The 17,833-nt window shown below is 43.1% G+C and overlaps 1 protein-coding gene across 3 annotated transcripts in view; it reads left to right on the top strand.

Moving 5' to 3' along the window:
- Positions 1 to 17,833, top strand: part of REV3L (REV3 like, DNA directed polymerase zeta catalytic subunit) — a 169,275-nt gene that overhangs the window by 146,921 nt on the left and 4,521 nt on the right. For 2 of the 3 annotated variants that reach the window (XM_036902980.2, XM_036902981.2), the window contains exons 25-31: positions 1,514 to 1,720; positions 2,417 to 2,526; positions 7,901 to 8,015; positions 12,552 to 12,689; positions 13,904 to 14,094; positions 14,682 to 14,928; positions 16,295 to 16,504. In XM_036902980.2, the coding sequence (XP_036758875.2) occupies positions 1,514 to 1,720; positions 2,417 to 2,526; positions 7,901 to 8,015; positions 12,552 to 12,689; positions 13,904 to 14,094; positions 14,682 to 14,928; positions 16,295 to 16,504 (1,218 nt within the window). Of the gene's footprint in view, positions 1 to 938; positions 1,066 to 1,513; positions 1,721 to 2,416; positions 2,527 to 7,900; positions 8,016 to 12,551; positions 12,690 to 13,903; positions 14,095 to 14,681; positions 14,929 to 16,294; positions 16,505 to 17,833 lie in introns of those variants that run through there. The other variant, XR_005028267.2, reaches the window with a different exon arrangement.

Below are 17,833 nucleotides of genomic sequence, written 5' to 3'. Positions count from 1 at the left end.
TTAGAAAGATATAAATTGCTTCAATGTGTGAACTCTACTATTATTTCTTACAAGATTTTAAATTAAAACTATCTCCAAAATAATGGTACTCTAATATATTTATTGATTGCATTTTTAAGAAGATAAAACTGATAATAGGGTCCCTTTTTTCTCTCCCTTATCTCCCCTCAAAAGAGACTGAGGATAACCTCATAGATGAATAAATTAAAGACAAAAAGGAGAATTCTAGGAGATTATATTGCCTCTCATATGCCAGCTTCATTCCTTTCTCTTCTATCTCCTTAGCAATGAGTATGTACCAGAATCATGGGACAATAGGGTGGTTGATGGTAGCATGGACCCCACTAGCCCTCTAATTCATTCTGGTGTACTTAGCACAAGCAGCATCATTCTCTGCCAGCAGGAGGACACTGTGTTTAAAGAGTGCCCTAAAGTTAGCCACTTAGATAAGAGGATGATTTTTTACCAGGGTGCTCGTGATATATTCCTTTTGGAAAATACTACATCTTAATATAATGACATATATTATGTCTTAATATGAACGTTAGAGCTACCTTAAAAGGTACACAGAATGAATTAGAGGTTAGTATATGTTTCATTATCACATACCTAGCAGTTTATCTTATTATCTCCCTTTAACAGCATTTTAAAAACTTGCTATTGTATTTTGACCCAATGTATAAAGGTTAATAAAAATAAGATTTTTTAATATTCAGAAGTGTGATTATCCTATACCTGAGGTTTTAATTGTTCAGTGCAACATGCATTACCTTGCACGTGTCTGTGAATCATCTTCAAATTAATAATACTGTTTTGTGGTTTCGTTCCTACTAGAGTTCTCATAAATTCTCCCTAGTTTTGATTAATACAAATGATTTCTTTTTTTTTATTTTTTTATCAACAAATTTTATCACCTCACTATTCATCCCCTCTTCCAGATTGCTAATAAATATAGGCCGGAGGGGATGGCTTAGTGGTCTAAGCATCAGATTTGAAATACCTAGAGTCTCTGGAACTGCAGGTTTGAATGTCAGCAGAGTCAACCCAGCTCTTCACTCTTCCAAGGTAGATAAATGGAGTTCCATGCAGATGACTGTGTGGGGTCATTAGGAGGAGATCTCTAAAGACTGAGGTCTGTTATGAATGATACAAATCCCATGTGTCTTTCTGAAAGAGTGGGGGTTTGGATCAAAGCTTTGAACAAAATTTCCCCCTGAACTGTTGTGTGGTGGTCTCTTATGCACTCATTGGCTTCCTCCACCCTGGAGGCCTTTGAACTCATAGTCATGCTACATTAGATGTATAAATGTTGCAGGAGCCTCTTAGGAGAGAAATCCTCTTCAAAAGAAAGAAAATGTGGTGATTTGTATTGATGGCCACTGGCTCTGCAGCCACTCTATTGCTAATATGTTTCAATTCGTGACACTTGGCCATTGTTATACTTTGTGCTTCCGTCTTGATCTAAACCTATGACATTTAAGGACTTTAAACATTCTTTTTTCCTTTATGATAGCCTTCAGTAAGAAAGGGTGTGCTACCAAGAATGCTTGAAGAAATTTTGAAGACTAGACTGATGGTGAAGAAGTCAATGAAGGCTTACAAACAAGACAGAGCTCTTTCACGAATGCTCGATGCACGTCAGCTGGGACTTAAGCTTATAGCAAATGTCACATTTGGCTATACAGCTGCTAATTTTTCTGGGAGAATGCCATGCACTGAGGTAAATAATGTGAAACTGGTTTTTTCATAAAATGAATACCTGTTTGTTTAAGCATTTCGTTTTATTTTGTTTTGAAACTTTAAAGTATTTCATTTCCGTGGCATAGGATCCATGTTTCTTAAACTGGGACTTACATACATACATATTATTTCTTGGGGACTTGTGGATTTTCACTGTGAGAACTGTGTATGTCTTTATTTCAATGATAATTCAAGAACTATATGCATGTTTCTCCATAGTGTGGATATGCATTTGTGCCCAGGCATTAGTGTAAGGCGTCAGTGCCACCGTCATAGGGGTCTCACAGCATCCTCAGCACTGAGTTTATTCTCCTTATGGAGTCCTTGCTTGCAAAGTCTCGTCTTGCTCCGAGAGCCCAGGCCTGCTTCTTGGCGGCTCTGTCACACACCATTGGTGGCGTGCTCTCTGAAGGGAAGTGCACGGCCACCATCGGTGACCCGTTTGCCCTGAAAAATCAATGAGCAGCTTCTGTTTGGGCTCCACGGGTGCCACCTCTTCCCTTGTTCCTTAGAGGCCTCCACAAAGAATGATGACACTGATTACTAGTTTGTTTTTTATGTTCTTTTCTCCTCATTTCATTTTAGAAGTATTTAATAATTAAAATTGTGTGTTGAAATCTATTGGCTCACACTAAGCCATACTAAGAAATTATTTCCAATGTGTTTGTACCAACAGGTTGGTGATAGTATTGTTCACAAAGCCAGAGAGACCTTGGAACGAGCTATTAAACTGGTGAATGATACCAAGAAATGGGGTGCTAGGGTTGTATATGGTGATACTGACAGGTGATGAACTTTCTGTTTTGTGGTTGTCTTATTGTATCTCTTCGATGTTTGAAATGTTTTAAGGGTTATTCCTCCCTAAAAATAGAGTTTTATCCAAGTCCTTTCCAGTCCTTATGATCTTGTGATCAGGGTAGTGTAGGTCCTGATGCACCAGATGTGGTCTTCAGAGACAAAACACGTACGTGTCTGAGCCACAGATTCCCATGACTGCAAGTAGCCAAGTAGATAGCGATCTGCAAAACATGGATACACAGGTGTCTAGTCTGTTTTTAATGTGAATAATTCCTCATATAGCTGCAGCTCTCCTAATTTAAATATATGCATATGTTCAATTAGTCTAATCTTTTTGAAAGACAGTTGCCAAAACTGTGAGTGGTTAACTTTTTACCAGGCCCCAAATCTGTTACCTTCCTCCACAGAAAGTGCAAATAGGCAGTCTTCCATCTGGTTCTAGAGGGCGCACAGACCTCATAAAGCCCATCGTGTGGACTGGCAGAGGGTAGGACCACCTGGAGCCCCAGACTAACACCTCAGCCGGTTTGCTTGCTTTCCTGTTCCAGGGCCCAGTTATTTATGTAACGTATTATTTGTTGACTTACTAAAATTCTTCTAGAGCATAGGTATCATGGAGATTTTCTCAGAGTCTTTTTTTTTTTTTTCATGTTGAGGGCTTAGGGTCATTTTGTGGTCCTGCTGAGAGCATGTGCCTCAGGAGCTCCAATTACAAGGGCAATAGGAGATAATGCTCATTTAATCATTAAAAACAGGTTCTAGGCAATCTTTAAACAGCATTTACTCCTTTCCAGTTCTTTAATAACATACAGTCAGCATAATGATATCAGTGCTGAATGAGACCTTGCCTCTATAGCGCTCTCTTCACCAAGAGGTGTAGACAGTTTCCAGTTACCCAGGCCCCGATTAGCCGTAGTCTAACCAATCAAAAGCCACTCCTCAGTTTGACTTCCAAGTGTTTCACTATTTTGTAAACCACTCTGCTGAGTAGTCTAGCAAAATAAAAATTACTAGAACATAGTTTGCACCTGATTAGCAGAACTCCTTGCAAGATATTTAGGAAAGAAGAGAAAATAAACATTTAAATTGTTGTGTTTAATTCAGTCATACGTGTCAGTGGTTGACAGCACTCACAGTCAGAAAGTGGCATGATTCTGAATGTAGTTACATTGTTCACCCTTTAAAATCTTCAGGAATTCGAACAGACAAAAAACAGACTCACAGAATGTAGGAGCTCGTCGAGGACCTTGGTGTTATTTAGGTCAGCATTTTTCACTGTCTGTCAGGAACACTGGGAGGCACATTCTCAGGTGCAAATTCCCCTCAAGCCCAACCAGTCTGCAGTGGAGCCATAAAGTTTACTCAGTGTTTTTTCCTTCCTACCTGGTACTTTCCGTCTACATCAAACTTCACAGGTATTTTAGGGTTCCCATCAAGGAAATTTATTGGCAGTGTCATTAGACCTTTGAGCACCATTCATTAGACCTTTGATCACTGATTCATCCAGCAAACGTTTGCTGGACCTGACTGCACAAGAGCAGTCCCTCCTGCACGCCTTCTCACTGGTGACTTGCTCCTGCGGGATGCACGTGTCCTTGGGGCTCAAAGACAGGTAGTGCAATGGGTTCTGGCCCCCCCCCAAGGCTCAACCCGACCTGTTTTCCTTTAATTAGAACAGGAATTAATTTAATTAGGTCAGTAATGAGAGGTTGAGAAACACTGCTCCAGGGGTAAGAGGTAAAGCTTGCTAGAGTGAGAGAGTCCTTGGCTGAGAGTAAGGAGCTCTGGCTTCTCCGGCAGCGCCGCAGCTGGTTGTGTGGCACCCACAAATGGCCCAGCCTCCCCAGGACACATTGCCCCCTCCCCACAAAGAAGGGACTGATAGACGATGGTGAATGACCTCCACCTCCCTGCAATTTCAAGACTGCTGATTGTATCAGTCTTGTGTCTTATCAGCAGATACTGGTTACCAAAACATCAAAATTAACTGTTAAAAGTGTTTCTCTTTCAAAAGCAGTTATGCACTGCTGTCCATTTAGAAAGTATAATACATACGCTGTTTCTTTATATTATAGTGGTTCAAAATCATTTTGTGTAATAGCGATTCTCAGTCATACTCAGCCCACCCTAGAGGGATGCGACCTGCTCCCGTCAGTCACTGGCGCTCAGCAGCAGTGGGAGTGGCCGTCCATCTATAAAGTGCGTGAGGCAAGGACAGAATCTCGGGGAAAATCATTTGCATATAATTGAGAAAAGCCTTCCTGGTAATTCTCATCTCCCCCTCGACTCACCTACCCTCCCCATGTGAAAATAACTGCTCTAAATGTATATTTGTGTCTCTCAACCCAAAGATAAATGTTTTTAACTAGGTTAAAAGCACCAGTGACAAATATTCTAAAACACTCTTTTTCTTGGTAGGCTAGTCATCTTCATTCTGTAAGTGACCAAAAAAATTACTGATCCTGGCCAGTTCTCTTGAAGCCTAGCTCCAAATAACACTGGCCAAAACATCGTAGATGGCCTCAAGTCAGCGCACTAACACTGCCGGGTCAAATCTCAAATATATGTGCTGTAATAATGATTTTTAAGATGTAAAGTATATTCACCTACAATTTGTATCAACTTTATTGAGAGAGAATTTTTAACAAAAAAGTGCACAGGAATAGTTCTGTATACAAATGTGTAGGCCTGTGTAGCCCACCGCCCCAGGCAGGATGCAGCACATTATGTCCCTGTAGAGAGTTCTCTCCTGTCCCTCTGCCATCAGTCCCTCCCTTTCATCCTCGACCCCAGGCAACTCCTCACCTGATTTGTTTACTACAGCTTAGTCTTGTCTGTCTATATACTTTGATTTTAAAATGTTTTCATTCATCATTGCATCTGAGCATTTTAGGCATAATAATCTTTAAGAAAAGAAAAAAGTTTGGCATTTGTATCTGAGGTCCACCACACCCTTAGCATATGACTGGGCCATTCCACTCCTTGAAAAGAAAACCAGCTCTGCACAAAGACTTGGTGCCCATCTTCACTGCAGCTTCATTTGTAAGAGTCCAAAACTGCAAACAGGCCTTACGTCCTTCAGCAGGTGATGGATAAACACAAGTTGCATATCCGTACAATGGGATACTGCGCAGCAATAAAAGGGAACCATTACTAATACTTCAGCAACGTGAATGAATCTCAAAACTGTGCTGAGTGAAACAAGCCAGACATAATGAGTATGGACTGTATAGTTCCATTTTTATATAAAATTCCTGAAAAGCCAAACGAGTCTATAGTAACAGAGCAGGCCGTGTGTTGCCTGGGCCGAGGATGGAGAATCACTGCAGAGGAGTACGGGGCTCGGGGCGATGAAAGCAGCCCGTCTTGGTTCCGGTGGCAGCTGCACAGATCCTTGTCTGGGGCTGTCAGACTCCAGGCTCGCGCAGCAGGAGCGTACGCGCCCACAGCTCGGGAGCTGGACCTCTGCAGCCAGGGCGCAGCAGGTACACTTGCCAGCACCTTTCCCTGGCCTGCAGGGGCCCCTTCCCACTGTGTGTGTGTGTCCCTGACGGCTTCTGTGTATCCACATTTCTTCTCACAAGGATAAGGGTACCAGTCAGATGAGGCTCACCCTGACCACCCCAGTTAGAGCTTCATCTTGACGTGATCGCCTCTTTACAGGCCCTCTGTCCGTGCACAGTCACTCTGAGGTTTGGGGTTAGGGCTTCAACAAAGGAATGTTAGGGAAGCCCAGTTTAGCCCATAACAAATCTATACATTCGTCAACATTCGTGGAACTGTGTACTTAAACTGTATTCATTTTATTAGATGTGAATTGTATCTCAATAAAGTTGGGATTTTTTAATCTTTAAAAGGGAATTTTATAATAATCTATTTTAAAAACACATTTGATGAAATGAGCATCAGATGGTCCTAAAAAAAAAATTTACAAAAAGCTTCAAGTGATTCAGAGGTATAGCCTAGCTTAAAGGTATAATTAACCACTTAAGGCCTGTGTGCTCTGCCTCAGAGAATGTTAAAATTAATTCAAGTTAAGACCATTTTTAAAGGCCTAAAATAATATTGAATAACTACTCCCTGTCCTTGAGCTTTTTATGTAAGACTCTAAGATAAGTACTGTCCCCAATATTGGCAGAGAAAGAACTTTTGCAAAGAAACCATCCAAATGAGATTTAAAGTCCAATATAAAAACATTTAAAAACAGATTTATGTGACTCTAAGACTAGAAACAAGAATCTTAATGGCATGTTTCAAGACACTATCTGTTTTTCACTATTTAATGTCTTTCTACTGAGATGAGAAGTGGAGATCAATTTATAATCTCTTATTTAAATATATTTATTAGCCAGTATTTCTGTTGGTCTCATTATGGTATATACTGAAATGTAAAATGCTGTTACAAAGTCAGCTGGATCATTAGAAAAAAATGCCCAATATTTTTGTTTTATCAGTTAGAGTATTTTTTATATTGAAATTTTTTATCCAAATCAGAAATCCTTCCCTCTTTACCTGCATATATTGCTGGTAGGATTGCACATCAGAAATATCTGAATAGTAGCTTAAAAATATATTTTTAGTATATACCACTTATCCATAAATTTTACTCCTAGGAGTTTATTCTAAGGGCACAATCAGTGATGTACCAAATTATTATAGGTGAAATATTAGCAAGAAAATTTAAATGGCCTAAATTTTCAATGATAGGGGTTTGATTAAATTATATCCATACATTGAAATGCAGTACAACTATTAAAATAAATGTAAAATAACTAAGTGACATGGGAAATGTTTACAATATGCCATTAAATGAAAAGAGAAAGTCACACAGTAAGATCTGTGAACCCAAAAGAGAAGATTTACAGATACAAAAGGTTTGTAGTGTCTTTTTTCTGATGGTAAAACTCTACAGGGCTGTTCTCTTTTTTGTGCCTTTTTGTATTTCCTGTTCATCAGTGAATATATATTACAAAGTACATGCGTGTCATCAAGTCAGGTGGTTCTAGAAGGAATTTCCTCCCATATCACAAGTAAATTTTCTGTTTATAATCACATTTTCTCTTATTTTATGACTGACGTGACTGTGTGTCATACAAGGCCATTAATGTCTAGGGTGACCCAGGACCTCCTTGCAGCTAGAGCTGAGCTGGTCTGGGCATGGCCGCACTGGGAGTATCAGAGATCTAAGAGTCCTGTGGTGAGAGGCCCCGCGAGCGGGCGCTCGGGCAGGAGGCAGCCTGACAGTGACGAGGGAGGTGCTTATTTCTCTGGTGTTAGAATATTAGCCAAGAAAGCTACTCTTGATGAGAGATTTCTGTTACAGAAACTTCCTCATTATTCTACTCTTAACTTTTAATCTTAGTATGTTTGTACTACTCAAAGGAGCCACTAAGGAGCAGTCATTTAAGATCGGGCAGGAAATTGCTGAAGCCGTGACTGCGGCCAACCCCAGACCCGTGAGACTCAAGTTTGAGAAGGTAAGCGCGACACAGTGCCCACGGCACACAGGTCTCACCACAGGTACGTTCTCAGAATTCAGGCCGGTATACGGGCCTTTGAAAGCATTAACATTTAAAATAGTTTCCCTTAGTTTGGTATAAGTTTCTCAAGTTTTTTTTTAGTAATGCCTTGATATAAAAAAATGAAAAGATTGTTCCAATTTACCATTCTGTGTAGTAGACCACCCCAAACTTATACAGTGTAAAACCACCACCATTTTATTATACTTAGGGATTTATGCCTGTGGACTTTATGGACCAGGCGTTGAGACAGGGTGAGGGGCCCACAGTGTCTGGGGCTCTACCTGGGGGCACGCGGAGGCCGGAGTGCCGCAGCCAGCAGCCGGGGCTGACGTGCCTGGGCCTCCGCCGGGGCCGTTCCTGGGGCCGCTGGTTCTTGCTCAGCGCTAAGGCTCCAGTGCCGCCGTCGAACATCCGAAGAAGAAACAGATGAAAGCAGTTTGCTTTTATGACCGCGTCTCAAAGTCACGCGACATCAGAACCTGTGTACGTTTAAGAGGGAGCAGAGACACCCCCCCGTCTTCCAGTGGGAAGAATGCCAGTCGCATTGTAAGACGACTGTGTGGCACGAGAGATCGTCTCCGTGGCAAACAGCCCGCCCAGGGATCCTCAGCCGTCGTCACCTGACTGCGGGTACCGCGTGCGCATTCAGCTCTTTCGGTCTAGAAGAGCCTGAGCTGGGAGACATGCGGCGCGCGGAGAAGCCATCAAGACCAGCCGCGCCCTCCGGGAGCCAGTGACCTGCGGGGCAGGCTGCAAAGTATCTCCAGATGGCGCCTGTTGTTGTCAGCGTGCCAAAGCCCCAGCGGAGGGGCCCCCCGGGCACTGTCGGAGCCCAGAGGGAAGGCGGTGCTGCGCTCGGCGGGAAGACCGGTGCCTGGGGCCGCAGCCGCTCTGCGCGGGAGAGAAGCTCGGCGGAGAACACGGGCCCGCAGGAGCACAAGCGGGAGGGAAGGCTGGGGAAGCATGGCGGTGGAGGGTCTGGAGTGCCAGGCTGAAGTGCCCACGCTGTTCGGGAACGTCAGCCGAACGGGAGCCTGGCATGACCGGAGCTGCCTGGGGGTGGCTGGCCTCACGGTGGTGCCCAGATGGGCCAGGCCGAGGGGGCTCCGGAGGCAGCGTGCCTCCTGCAAGTGTGCACGGCCTGACCCTGGGAAATGGGTCCGGAAACCAGAGCGGGACGCGAGACCGTTGGGAAGGACGGGCAGGGGCCGCAGGTGGCCGACCGAGCAGAGCAGGCGTGAAGGACGAGGGGGGAGGATGGAAGGGGCCCCCGGGAGGACCGGCGCGCAGTTCCGTGCTCAAGAGCGAGCCCCCCACTGGGGCAAGAGGGTCGGGAGGAGCGTGTAGGATGGAGGTGGGGGAGCGTCTGTGAAGCACCGAGGTGCAGGCGGTGTCGCCTGCAGCCCTTTTCCCTGCGGTGTCCGCTCTGGGGACCGAAGCAAAGGCTGCCGGGAAACGTGAGCAGGGAGCGTCCCTCTTGTTTTCTGAAAGAAAAAAACGTGCATAAGGTTGGCACAATTCTTTCTTTCTTTAGTGGTTAGAATTCTCTGCTGAAGCCATTGGGTCCTGAAATTCTGCTGAGGGTGGTGAGGTTAGCTACAAATTAAACATCTTTAATATATATAGAATTATTCAGGTTTTCTGTCAGTTCTGATAACTTTTGGTTGTCAGGGAATTTGTCCATTTGTCCTAAGTTGTCAGATTTATTGGCATGCGTCAGTCATACCTCCTGTGATCCTGATGTCAGTGAGATCTTTAGTGACATCCTCTTTCACTCTGATAGGATCTGTTTTCTCTTTTCCTTCATCATTCTAGCTACAGGTTTATCCATTCATTGAACTTTTTGAGATACCATTTCATTAGTTTCATAATTTCCTGCCTTATTATACTTTGGCTTTGGTTTGCTTTTCTTTCCCTGTCTTCTTAATTTAGAAGCTTGAAACATTGATTTTAAGCAAATATTTTTTTTTTGAGAGGGCATCTCTCATATTTATTGATCAAATGGTTGTTAACAACAATAAAATTCTGTATAGGGGACTCAATGCACAATCATTAATCAGCCCCAAGCCTAGTTCTCAACAGTCTCCAATCTTCTGAAGCATAACGAACAAGTTCTTACATGGTGAACAAGTTCTTACATAGTGAGTAAGTTCTTACATGGTGAACAGTACAAGGGCAGTCATCACAGAAACTTTCGGTTTTGATCACACATTATGAACTATAAACAATCAGGTCAAATATGAATATTCGTTTGATTTTTATACTTGATTTATATGTGAATCCCACATTTCTCCCTTATTATTATTATTATTATTATTTTAAATAAAATGCTGAAGTGGTAGGTAGATGCAAGATAAAGGTAGAAAACATAATTTAGTGCTGTAAGAGGGCAAATGTAGATGATCAGGTCTGTGCCTATAGACTAAGTATTAATCCAAGCTAGACAAGGGCAACAAAACATCCACGGATGCAGAAGATTTCTCTCAAAACAGGGGGAGTGAGGTTCTAAGCCTCACCTCTGTTGATCCCCAATTTCTCACCTGATGACCCCCCTGCGACTGTGCCTGTCTGAGGTTGTGCCTCCCTTGAGGAATCTTACCCGTCTCAGGCTAACCAGTCATCTTCCGGGGCCATACAGGGAAATGTAAAGTTGGTAAGTGAGAGAGAAGCAATATTGTTTGAAAAGGTTAGCTTTTTACTTCTTTGTAGATTTATGCCCTGTTAAGCAAATATTTTTTAATGTAAGGGCTTGAAGATACAGATTTCTCTCTAAACACTACTTTAGGTTCAATTTTTGATATCTTGTGTTTCACATTATTCATTTGCTTCAGTGATAATTACCATTAGGTTATTTAGAACTGTGTTAAGTTCCAAATACTTAAGGACATTCCAGAAATTTTGTTGTTACTTCTGATATACTTCCATTGTGGGCAAAAAACATACTCTGTATATTTCATTGCTTTTAAGTTAATTGAAATTCGTTTGGTCCAGCATAGGTCTGCTTAGTGACTTTGGAAGCCTTGAGTTATTGGGTGGAATGTTCTGTAACTATTGCTTAGGTTAACTGATAGGGCTGTGGAGGCCTGCGTGCCCACAGATTCCCTGTCAGTCTCTGAGAAGCGCTGCAGTCTCCAGGTATGATCAGGGGTCTGCCTGCTTCTTCCTTTCAGTTTACCAGTTCCTGTTCATGATTTCTGAAGCTCTCTTGTCAGGTGCATACACATTTGGGATTATGTATCTTCTTAATGATTAATCCTTTTATTGTTGATAATGTTCCATGAATTTTTTCTGGTACTAATATACCCACTGCAGCTTTCTTCTGATTAGTGTTAGCATGGTATCTTTTTTCTTTTTAACCTTTAGCTATGTCCTTATATTTAAAGTGGGTTTCTAGCACCAATTTGGTAGCGTAAAGGTGGGCAGGGGGGATGGCATGCACCCATTGATGTAGGAGTTCCACTTCAAGGAATTTATCGTAGGACTAATCCACACAAGCTTGCTCACTGGAACACACTACTTGTAATTCCAAAAGATTGAGAACACTGTAAATGACTCATATCAGGTGACTGGTCACACGGATTATGATGTTCTCACGTAAGGACGCCTGTGTAGCCACAAAATGAAATGAGCTTTCTGTTCTAGGATGGAATGTTCTCCAAGATAAATCATTAAATGGAACGAGCAAAGCCTCTGTGATGTGAATGAGTGCACGTCCTTCTCTCTGGAAGGACAAACAGAAAATCGGTACCATGGAGCTGCTGAAGCTGGGGACCAGGGCTTTTCACTGTTTAGCCCCATAACTTTTAGTTTTGTACCATGTGCATGTGATAATCTTAAAGCCATGTTTTAATTCTTCAGAACGCATGGTGATGACTTCTGAGAGCCCTGCCAGCTGAGGTAGAGACAGGAAGGGGCGAGGGATGGTAGGGGGGCAGGTGACTCGCCTGTGTGCTTCCCCGCCACATGCCGTGTCGTGAATGTGTTGAGCCCATACTTAACGTGGGTTGTTTTTTAATCATTGACATTTGGTTAGAAAAAGACATAAAAATAAGATACTCAACACTCACTTGTGGAGTATAACAACAAAGCAAAAACTGAAGGAACAAAACAGCAGCAGACTCACAGAACCCAAGAATGGACTAACAGTTACCAAAGGGAAAGGGACTGGGGAGGACGGGTGGGAAGGTGGGGAGAAGCGGATTAAGAGGCATTAACGATTAGCACACATAATGTAGGGGGTGGGGGGCACAGGGAAGGCAGTACAGCACAGAGAAGACAAGTAGTGACTATAGGATCTTACTTCGCTGATGGACAGTGACCGCAATGGGGTGTGGGAGGGGGCTCGATAATAGGGGGGAATGTAGTAACCACAATGTTGCTCATGTGAAACCTCTATAAGATTGTATATCAATGATACCTTAATAAAAAAAAAAAGATACTCGTGGTAGAGGAAAAGCGGCTATTGAGAGGCATTTTGTTCATTTATCACAGGTGTATCTGCCCTGCGTCTTACAAACAAAAAAGAGGTATGTGGGTTACATGTATGAAACACTGGATCAGAGGGACCCAGTATTCGATGCAAAGGGGATAGAAACAGTCAGAAGAGATTCCTGTCCTGCTGTTCCTAAGGTGAGTTTTTATACATCACTTTCTTTCCAAGAAATAAGTGCTAAAGAATCTGGTGAAAACTCTCAGATATACATGTAGGTGGAGAAACCAGCCTATAGTATATGAGGAAGTACATGATTTTTGACAATTTCATTTCTAATGAAAACACAACTTCCTTGGTCTTAGTCCTTAGTTTCTGACTTCTTCACACCCATTTTACCTTTATCACAGTTGCTAAAAAAAAAGCACAGGAACTTGCTAAGAGCTTCCTGGCTGTACCTGGAGATGATACGGTATGTGCAGGAAGTGGGAAAGAGAAGAGGGACTAGCAACGGGGGGATTCCATGAGCAACACAGCCCTTTCCAGTTTGATCCAGACTGAGCAGTAGGACTCTGTTACCTGGGTTTCTCAACCATTGTAATTTTACCCATAGTATTTTATATTTACTTTTCCTTGACTCAGGCCCAGACTGCTTCTGTAGTCAACTAAAAATGAAAGTGGTGTAAATGGAACAGTACCGCACATGCTGAGCTTTACGGAGCATTAAGAGCCCTCATGATCAGTCAGTGTGTCATCTGTGATGCTGTGTGGGTCTGAGCATCATTTACTGCCCCAGTGAGGGCAGGGGTGTGCCGATGCTGAGTGAGAGAACTTCTTGTGTGAATATGTAAGGTTCTGGTACTCAGAACAGGTAGAGAACTTTGACCTGGACTGATTTAAATCCAACCCACGACATAAATCTACTGCATGCCCATTGTTTCCTAATAGAAATATTTCCAGCACAGAAAATCCTGTCACAGTTACTATATATTTATTGACACTATATAAAAAGGCATAAGACTAATTTTGAATTCACTGCTTGGTGATACTTAAGGTTTTCTCTGTTCATTTGAATCAGACCCTCTATAACAGGGTAAATAAAAACAGTACAGGAAGTCATGTCTGGCTTCCTATGCCTCCAAGTGCTCTTGGCTATTTAAGAAAACTTAAACACTTCATGCTGCTCATCATATAGCAAATATTTCTTGTGCACATCATTGTGATATGATTTTCCTCAAACCATATGATACTCTGTTTTGAGAAATAGCAAGCTGTATAAAGTCTCCAAATATTTTCCAATTCCAATCACTGAACAGCAGATTGCTTAGTTACCCACTAGTCACATAATTGAAAGCGAAGCAACAATGACAAAATATATTAGGGGATATTTTATGAACATTTTTTTCTGTTTAAGATACTTGAGCGTTCTCTGAAGCTGCTATTTGAAACACGAGATATAAGTTTAATTAAACAGTATGTTCAGCGACAATGTATGAAGCTTCTGGAAGGAAAGGCCAGCATCCAAGATTTTATCTTTGCCAAGGAATATAGAGGAAGTTCCTCTTACAGACCTGGAGCTTGTGTGCCAGCCCTTGAACTCACAAGGTGAGGGTGCATGTGCACGCCCGTCGTGGCCCCGCAGAGGTGATCCTGGGGTTCTGCGCGGCTTGCAGCAGATGAGATACCTGGCCCACAGGCACAGACACCCAGTCTCTTCTGGGCTGAATCCAGTGCATTTCTCATCTGGTACAGAGCCGGAATCCTTTGTTTTGCCCACATCAGAATCACTAGGTGGTCCGTAACGCTGATCTGCCAAAGCCCTAGATGGTCACATTCTGAGTCAGACCATCTAACCAGCTAACTTGTATCTTCTCTCTCATTGTTTGATTCATGGTAGTTCTTACTCTTAAGGAATGGAAAGCATTTTAAGCCAGTTGGTACCTGCTGCTGCGCACTGCTTTCCAGGCAGCAGCGATTCACAGAGCAAGTCTTAAACCCACAGCACATCCCCTTGGCTGGGGCCAGCTAAGTGAAGTGAAGTGTATATAGTTCTCAAAAAAGTTATGACTCTATAACTTGAAGGTATCCCTTGTAAATTTCTCATAGTGTCATTATTTTTTAATTTCATCTAATTTTCTGGAAAGATGTCTTCCATGGCAGGGTTTGAGTGCATTTTATTTGGATTTAAATAGGAAAATGCTTACTTACGACCGGCGCTCTGAGCCTCGGGTTGGGGAGCGAGTGCCCTATGTCATCATTTACGGGGCCCCTGGAGTACCCCTCATCCAGCTGGTGAGGCCCCCGGGAGAGGTCCTGCAGGACGCAGCTCTGAGACTGAACGCCACGTACTACATCACCAAGCAAATCCTTCCACCCCTGGCAAGAATCTTCTCACTCATTGGGATAGACGTCTTCAGCTGGTATCATGAGTTACCAAGGGTAAGCCTGCCACACCTGTGCTGTGGCCAGGTAGCACCCCCTTGAAATTTTCTTAGAACTAAAGATTTTATTTACATGCTATGATAGGCAAAGTAACTGTTCTATTATCCTAACTGGCAAAGGAGCCACACTCTTCTGGTTTCCTAAGAGAAACTTAAAGTTTTCTACAAATGTCTTCCCAGCTTCTGTCAGATTGGCTATATTATAAAATATTAAAATAAATCCTACAACTATTTAAATGGTAAATACTTAACTACAAAATAAAGCAGCTAATAAAAAATAAACGGAGCAGAAATTCCTTCAAAATGGATTTTTAAGAAATGTGTGGGATGTAGTACCTAGACATAATACTGATGAACATGGCTGCAGAAGTAATGTCAGGATGGCCTTAAACTGAAGTAGGATACGGAGTGTGGAGTCTTAGCCAAGGGACTTTTGCTCGAACTCCTTTCGTATTTGCTCACTAGCAGCCCAAAGGAGCAATAGAAGCCTCGTGATCATGTGGGAGGTAAGACTGCAGGGGTGGCAGTTCTGTCTGTGGTGAGAACTGGACTTGTGTTGTCTCAGACTACGAGAGGCTGATGGCATTCAGGCAGGTTGGTAAAAGTTGGTGCTTAAGCCATTTTTACTCTCTTAGTAAGCACTAAGGGCCTCAAGGAAAAGGATAAGCGAGGGGACCGGGGTGGGAGCTCTGCTCCAGAGGATCTGTGCCACCTGGCCTACATAGGGCTGCCTCCTGACTCTGCACCAGAAGGCTGGCCTAGTAACTTCCATGCGACACCAGGAGGATATGCCAAGGATATAGCAATAATACAAAGTTATTTCTATGTAGAAGAGTACCAGAAGGCAGATCTCTGAATCCATTCACTTCAAATGAATGCTTCGGATAAATGTATCTAATGACGTCTGAAAACTCAGGTCTGCTTTGCTTGGATTTTGCATCCTACTTCCTACAAGTTATTTTTAACTTCCGCTTGACTTACTTGCGTGGCCTGAACTGTGCAGCCTTAAAGGGCCGCCACTCTGGACCCAGATCTCTCCACTGTCCTCTCTGGTCTCCACTGCCCTGTAGGATCTCCTATATCTATGTAATCTCCACCAAAATACTGAGTGGCAGGAGAGTATTTTTTTCTTCCCACAAGAAAAAGGCAAGTATGTCTTGGAAATAGTAAGGTGTAAGCTCTGTGAAGGGAAGGATTCTGTCCCCTTTATTCAGCCCCATTGTCAAGAGCAGTGTCTGACACGTGGTAGCTGCTCAGTATTTGTTGAATCAATGAAATAAAGCCTTGGTAAGCCTGCAGTTAGCATGCAAATAGCTCTTCTGGGAAGTAGGCTCGGACTTATTTGTGAATTGGTGTTTCTATAGATCCAGAAGGCCACCAGCTCCTCGCGAAGTGACCCCGAAGGGCGGAAAGGCACTATTTCCCAGTACTTCACTGCCTTACGCTGCCCTGTGTGTGACGACGTGACTCAGCACGGCATCTGCGGCACGTGTCGGAGCCAGCCGCAGCAGGTGGCCGTCGTCCTCAGCCAGGAGGTCCGAGAGCTGGAGCATAAACAGGAGCAGCTCGCAAAGGTACCGCCTCGGCCAGCGGACCCGCGGTCCCAGGCAATCCCATTCCGTTCTTGAGGGAAACGTAGGCGACTCTTAGACACAGTGTGAGGGGGACACTGGTGTGAAAAGCAGAGGAAGGATTCTAAGCTACCAAACTTCTTAAAATCTCAGAAATACCACAACTGAACTAAAGTATTAAAATGGCTCGATTTGTTTCATAATTAATTTTTCATTTTTATGGAATACTATGTTCATCAAAACCTAGAACTACAATGTCCATGCACCCAATTTCTTTTATAATAGTGTTTTTTAAAAAGAAAGAAAAATACCAGTTGCTCTGTCTACCATATTTACTTAACATTCTCACAAAACCCAGTGGTCCTAGAGAAGTGCTGGCACCCTGGGAATGTCCCAACTCTAAGAGTCCAGGTAGAAAATATGTAGTTAACTTGACTGAGTCCTGCTACGTCCAGAGACTGTCGTAGGCGCCTTACAGGTGAGTGAACTGAGCTGACGGAGTGAGTGGCCAGCCCCACGCCACGCTGCCAACGAGCCGCGGAGCTGGGATGTGGGCATAAGACGCACAGATGACTTTCCAAATGCGAGAACCCGAGGAGAAACATCAGACCTCCTGAAATAAGTGGGGGATGAGATCTCAATTATCGTGGCACATTTTTTTAAAAACAAAGCATAGTTAAAGGAATGATTATATGTTATGCCATCATATTTCAAGCTACATTTTTGGCTTTCAGGCTAGAGAAGAATAATTTTGGGGGGAAATTTGTTTCATTTTGTCTTGTTTTAGGAAAGTAATATATAAAGTTACTGAAATGTTTTAGAACCAACCAATAATTGCGAGTATGATTCAGTGGAGAATGAATTGTGCTGACAGTAAGAAGTCAGGGTTCTAGTCTGGACGTCCTAGTGTTGCCATGTCCCTTGGCCTCAAGGTAAAGCAGCTTTTGAGCCCAGACAGAGGAGAGACTCGCAGCCTTCGTAGGGAAGCCCAGCCGCCACACAAGGGAGCAGGGAGCGGGACCGTCTCTCGGGGGCTCTGGGAGTTCTGGATGATGTAGAAAGGTGATTAAGGGCTGGTGAAGTATGGACAGTTTCTTCTGCACCATTCTGGCTGCTACAGTTTGTACTGGCAAAAACTCTTAAGTTTTAGAGAATATAGCCAGTCGCCCAGAGCTCATTAAGGGCAGTAGAATCTAAAAGAATTATTTTGATGCAACTGCAGAAGCTAAGCTTGTTGGAATAAGGTGGCTTTTCCCCTTCCATCTCCTAAATAGTTCTTAAATACCCTTTTTTCCTTCCCTTCTGTTAACATCCAAGTCCCAACCACTGTTA

This window comes from Manis pentadactyla, chromosome 12 (genome assembly GCF_030020395.1).
Source record: "Manis pentadactyla isolate mManPen7 chromosome 12, mManPen7.hap1, whole genome shotgun sequence".
Taxonomy (NCBI): domain Eukaryota; kingdom Metazoa; phylum Chordata; class Mammalia; order Pholidota; family Manidae; genus Manis; species Manis pentadactyla.
This window is presented reverse-complemented; position numbering and strand designations above follow the sequence as displayed.